The following is a 6,637-nucleotide window of genomic DNA, read 5'->3' as shown; positions in this document are numbered from 1 at the left end:
TCTAATTGATCATTCTCCGTAAATAGAATAGGATCTCCTTGATTGTATTACCATATGTAAATTGGTATTTTGTCTATAAAAGGCTGTAGACTCTGTGATTCAAAGTGAGCAATAATATTACAACAATTGATTCCCCAAATTCAATTCTTCACGAGCTCTGACCTTTATATGCGCTGGTACCCACAAGGTTCGATACAGATGCTACCAGCCACACAACCTTGCCAGCCAACGAGCTGAGATCTCCCCGAACAGCGCCAACATCAGAGCTACCAACCCTTACACCGGCTGCCTCCTAGACCGCCTACATGTTGGGACCCACCGAGACTGTAAACGCCGCAAGAATACACACCATATGATCAGCCGCCTCAACATCCTTACCTTTCCTATGGTACCCAACGTCTAGCATCTATTGGTGAGGGAAGGAGTAATTCCATAGGTGACTTTGATGATTATTGGACTCCGCTGAATCCCGAAGCCTCTCTGTTGCGAGTACACCAGCATCTCCGGAAGACACCGCGGGGGCAACAGACGACAATGAAAACGCAGGGAATATCGAGCCAAGTGGTGAAGAAGAAGAGATAGAGAAGGATGCTGGGGAGGAACGGGAATCTGTCAATAAAGCGCCGGGAAGGAAACTAAGGCCACGCAAGAACCTCAAGGCGCCAGAACGATACCAAGATGGCATCGCCAAATAAGGGCGACGAATACATGCATATTTTTGGGATATTTTTATTTCTTTCTAGTTTTGGTTATTTTTATTTATTTAAGTCTTTATTTGAATTGTAAGTGTCGGGCCAAAACTATTAGCCCCATTCGTGTTTTCTATGTTGGTTCTTTCCCGAATAGAATAGGATAGGTAGAACCAACCCTAGGGTCCTTAGCATTATAAAAAGGGCTATTTTGTTAGTAACATTTAATTAATGAAATATTTTGCCCAAACTTCTCTTGTTCAGCAAGTTATTATCGTTAATCCTCTGCTGCCGACGGAACTTTCCGCACCAGCTTCTCAAGAACACAGCCGCCGAGCCCCTCAGGCAGCCGGTACTTCGTTCTTCCTTCTCGAGACGTTAGTAAACGGATCAGTTACGGAATACGTCTGTAACACTCTCACGTTCCTATCTCTATCACGATCCATAGAGTAACTTGCTACCTACTGCCGCGGTTGTCCCACCGCCACTACTGCAGCACCCGTCCTCCTGAACCCCGACAAGCCACAACTGTTCAGCGGCGCTGCTGCCTGCCCGCTGCAGCGGTTGCCCCGCCTTTGAATAAGTCCCCACTAGCTCCACCTTGCAGCCCCGATGTCAGTGGGGAGGAAGGCGAATTGTTGGAGAACCTGCACCCGCCTAGTGTGATCTTTCCGTTGTGCGTCCCAATATTAGTGGAGAGGAGGAAGCACTATTAGACGACGAAAAGGAGGTTGATTCCGTTGATGAAGTGAAGACAGTCATAACATCATTCAATATTTCAACAGTGCCCAATACACTTGGTGAGATAAAATGAGATTTATAATTTATACTAATTTTTTCTTTATATTTCGAAAAGCATATGCGGCTCCAACTATGGGTCCTTTTCCGCGATAGAGGAAGATTTTTGAAATCCTTGTAATATGGTTACAATAATATTCATACTAGGATCTCTAAATTAATTTGTAAATAAATTAAAAACATTATTTCAATTATAATAATTATATTTTATTAATTTTGTTTTTTTGTTTTTTAATGTTAAAAAGATTATAACAACTATCAATTAGGGTTTAAGAACAAAAATATTGACACTAAAATTTTATATTGACATTGTACAAGCACTGTATTGACATATTATGTAACATGTATTGATATTAAGCTGCTTTATAAAATTTTAACATCGGAACATATGCATATATGATTCCGTTTAGGATTCCGTTAGAATCCTTATAAAATTATTTTTAGTTTGATATATGTTGTGCAAAAAAATAATTTAAGTCGAGAAAGTTAGTGATGCAGTTATAGAATATATGACTTGGAGGCTAAGCAAGTTATTATTTTGGTTTTATTTATTTCCTAGTTAATAGAATTAGTAGATGAAAAAATATTAATTGTTTTTCTTTCTACAAAATTAGGTTCTCCATCACCAACGTATGGAGAAAACAGAATGAACGGAGAAGTTATCACGGAGAAGTAATCAAAGAAATCCTAGTTTCAGTGAAATCAAAAATATTATTATCAAAAAATCAAAGTCTGTTTTTAAAGATCAACAATGAGGTTTTTATATAGGCAAAGGGAAATCTTATACTTATGAAAAATAAAACTAAAAGAAAAATAACTAAAAGGAAAATAAGAAAAAACAAAAAAATTATAATTTAGTAGAAGGATAAACAATTAATATTTTTTCATCTACTAATTCTAATAACTACAAAATTAAAAAAAACCCAAATTAATAACTTGATTAGCCTCCAAGTCATATACTCTATAACTGTATCAGTTAATTATAATTAATTTGTTGTTAATGGACATCAATATCTTATTTGTTTAGTCCTTAAATTCAAAACACTATTTCAATTATAATAATCATATTTTATTAATTTTGGTAATAATGTTTATACTATCTTTGTATTATTCCGTATTAATAGCAAATATGATTACAATAATAGTCACATCAATATTATTAGGTAATAAAATTAAAAAAATTATTTCAAATATAATAATTTATATTTTATTAATTTTGGTAAATATGTGTATATTCTTCCGTATTATAAATACGTCAAGATTATTGGTAAACAATCAGTACACAAAAAATAAAATCATTATGTTTTGTAAATTATAGGGGTGGCAAAATGGGTAGCGGGTTATGGGTAATTTCCATCTCGTCCTGCTAACCACCGGGTATTGGGTACCCGTTGTCCGACGATAACGGGAAACGGGGCGGGATCGGTTAGAGTGTTTTAGAGTTTTGCGGGTAGCAGGTATACCCACTACCCGCGCGGGTAATACCCGTTAGTTCCGATAATACCCGTTAGTATTAGTATTAGTCGTATTTCATCTTTTAATTGTAACAGCCCGGCATTTCTAGGGTATAATAAATACGGCGACTGTTAACTGGGCGAACTTAAGGCGACAAGAATGTAGACTAGGGTTTCATTTAAAGAGATTTGACCAGGTGTTTAATGAAGATCAAGGCAACAAGTCAACGGCTTTAAATACGAAAACAAGATTTGATAGCTAACATAGGCTAAGCTTAAAAGTCAAAGGTTTATTGTACTAAGTGGAGAAATAAAGTAAGAGAAAAGGAATAAAGTTGAGATAAAAGTGTATTCATTTCTATTGGTTGGGAAAAGCCAAAAAAGAAAGTGTGTCATATTCGGTGGGACAAAGAAAGTAAGAAGATAATTGTGTTGTTTTTTGCTAAAAAATAAATCATTTACTTACGATGGAACAACCTAAAATCAAAACTTGATCATATGTTACTGAATGAGTAATAATCCCTTCATCCTAGCTAAATTGGGGCAAAACTTTTAGACCCGAAGATTAAGAAATTATGTTGAATGAATTAAATGATAATAAAATAAAATAAAAAATATGAAAGAGAAAAAAAATAATCCATTACATTTATTTTCGGCACGCAATTTAAGGAAAAATGTGTTAAGTGAATTAAGTAAAGGAACAATAAATAGTAAAATAGAAAGGGTACAGAAATGAAGATAGAAGTAAGTGAGAGTAAATAAGTGAGAAGAAATGTGTTGACTTTAAAAAAAAAAAAATAATTCCACTACTAAGAAACTGAGCTAATATATGACAATAAAAATATAAAATAAGCGATTGAATAAATTATAAATAATTAGATATACAGTAATTTTTTATATATATAAAAAAAAAAAGAAATAACCCTTCTTATAAAAACTGCTCCCTCCGATACACATTATGATAGGAGTTTGAATAGGAAAGAGAACAAGTCAAATTTCAGATTTGATCACCAAGAAGTCTGTGCATATACATTCTCATCATTAAAAAAAATTCAATTTCTCAAAAATGGAAGAAGACAGAATCAGCCAATTCCCAGATGAAATCCTCCACAACACATTCTCTGAGATTGTGCAAAGGCCTTGTTTTAAAGGCTCCTCCCAAGCTTAGAGTTCTTGAAATCTTTGGATCTAACTCTATTATCCGAATCCAAGAGATCTCTGCTCCGTTCTTACCTCGTTTAGATACGAGGGTTTAGCACCTTTCGGATGTTCGAAGATGAATCTCCTTATGTTAGAGGAAGTCGATTTAGACATTCATGGAATTATGTACATAAAATTGAAATGGTTTCATCTGAATTGTGTTAAGTTGCTTCACCAACTTGGAAATGCAACCTCTGTTTCACTCACTTTGAACACTATCGTGGTGCGTACACTACTAATTCTATTACTAGTGTTTCTCAAATGTTTGTATTTTAATTAATGGTTGTTTGAAATTGAAAGGTTCTTGAACTGGATGGTGGTCCCATTGAAAAAAGTCATCCTCCATTTCCAAAGCTCAAATGTCTCAAGGTGATAAGAGGATCTAGCGAAATAAGCACAGTGCTTCAGAGCGTAATGAACTATTTGACAATCGGAACTTGCATTTTGAGTCATCATTAAAGGTAGAGATTCCTCCTGACATGGAGGAATGCGTGCTCTACGTACGCCATCAATCTATATAAAGTCAATGCTCAATGTGCGTTGGATGCATTATACCTGGTAATGATTAATTTAAAAAATATTCAAACTTGGACATCAAGAAAACATTAACATATGCTAGTACTATAAAATATAATCACCAATGAAACAAAACTCATCACCTAATTAATCATCTGAAAAAATGGAGGAAGACAGAATCAGCCAACTCCCAGATGAAATTCTCCAACACATCCTCTCCTTTATCGACATTTATGAAGGAATTCAAACAACCATTCTCTCCAAGAGATGGAAACACCTCTGGCGTTCCCTCCCCTCCCTCCGCCTCCACCTCAGCCGCGCCGCCGCCCACAGCTACGTCAGGTTAACAAATGCCAAAGACATCAAAGCCTTCTCTCCCCGCTTCTCCCGCTTCGTCTCCCACTTCCTCTCCCACCGCGACGCCACAGCCCCTGTCCACGACTTCCACCTCTCACTCGACACCAAATTCAATCTCAACACAGACACACCCTTCGTCGAGGAATGCGTGCTCTACGCCATCAACCACGGCGTTCAATCCCTCCGCCTCCACGCGCCGTGCTACCCATCTCTGAGGCTTCCCGCCGCGTTTTACACCTCCAAGACGCTGCGGGAGCTCGAGCTCAGGCAGTTACACAGCATCATTCATCTACCAGAGCGGTTTTCTTTACCAAATTTGAAAACCCTTCATCTCGAAACCCCTTTGATCTTCGATGGTTATTTTAAGCCTTACGGGATGGAGCCGTTTTCCGGCCTCCCAGAGCTCGAGAAGCTCACTCTGCGCGGGTATCCGATGATCGGCCTTGTTTTAAAGGCTCCGAAGCTTAGAGTTCTTGAACTCCTCCAATATTCGCATAGTATAGAAGAGATTTCAGCTCCGTTGCTTACCTCGTTTCGATATGAGAACTATTTGCCGTTGGAATGTTCAAAGATGAATCTCCCCATGTTGGAAAAAGTCTATTTAGACATTCAACATATTGGTTACCATGTCGTGAAGGGGATGCACCTAAATTGTGTTAGGATGCTTCAACAACTTGGAAATGCTACCATTGTTTCATTGACTTTGAACACTCTCAAGGTACCTAACTCTCTCCTTCTCTCTCAAAGTTTTCAAATTTATTTTGTAGAAATTGTTATTCAAAAGTCTTATTAATGATCTGAATAGGTTCTTGAACTGGATGGTGGTCCCATTGAGCAAAGTCCTCCTCCATTTCCCAACATCAAATGTCTAAAGTTGGTAGAAGGACGTCGCAAAATTCGTACAGTGCATCAAAGCATAATGAACTACTTGACAGTGGGGACTTTGTATTTTGAGTCGATGATTGTGGTGTTTCCTGATGATGTGAATGTGGTTGAACAGAATTCCGAATACATGTCCGACGAGGAAGACACCGATTATAATTGGGGATTTGATCATCTATTCCGAAATTGAAATGTTGACATGTTTGAAGAGCTTCTTGTGCTCAAACCCTAAATACCAATATCAACAATATTCGTCTCATATCCATTTTTTTACACCTTGTAAAATGTGTCTGATTCCCTACACAATAATTCGTCTAGTATGCATGTAGTGCTTTTATTTGTGCTCTCGACCAAATGATGCAACCTCTCTTCTCTCTTATCTCTTACTTTATTCTTTTCATCTTCTACTTTTTTCTTTACCTATCACAATTTTTTCTTAAATCTCGTGCTGAAAAGAAACGCCCTACTACAGATTCTTTTGTTCGAGAATCAATAGAATATATAGATTGAAAATCCTAAGCCTAAAACAGTTCAAATATCAGTGAATGTATTGATTAGAAAATATACAGTCAATTGCGCTTAATTTAGTGGCGTGATAGTTAAGGAGTCGACATTAAGACGCGTTCAACTTATCTTAATTGTACAATTCTTTTTGTGATAATCCGTGGTGGATCAGGAGAATAAAACATATGCGTTTCTTAATTGTATGAAATTGAGCTAGAGTTTAATCTAGTTACATGT

The 6,637-nt window shown here is 36.8% G+C and overlaps 1 protein-coding gene across 1 annotated transcript; it reads left to right on the top strand.

Moving 5' to 3' along the window:
* The first annotated feature begins 4,817 nt into the window (after positions 1-4,817).
* On the top strand, positions 4,818-6,137 carry LOC148923594 (F-box/LRR-repeat protein At4g14103-like). Its single transcript, XM_089060048.1, has 2 exons — positions 4,818-5,732; positions 5,820-6,137. The coding sequence occupies exons 1-2, from the start codon at positions 4,821-4,823 to the stop codon at positions 6,084-6,086; spliced, it is 1,179 nt and encodes a 392-aa protein (XP_088916174.1). The 5' UTR covers positions 4,818-4,820; the 3' UTR covers positions 6,087-6,137.
* Positions 6,138-6,637: the final 500 nt, after the last annotated feature.

Source organism: Salvia hispanica, chromosome 6, assembly GCF_029641045.1.
Source record: "Salvia hispanica isolate PSC_SH4W2 chromosome 6, Shi_PSC_v1, whole genome shotgun sequence".
Taxonomy (NCBI): Eukaryota; Viridiplantae; Streptophyta; class Magnoliopsida; order Lamiales; family Lamiaceae; genus Salvia; species Salvia hispanica.
Note: the sequence above shows the minus strand (reverse complement) of the source record. Positions and strands in the feature narration are given on the sequence as shown.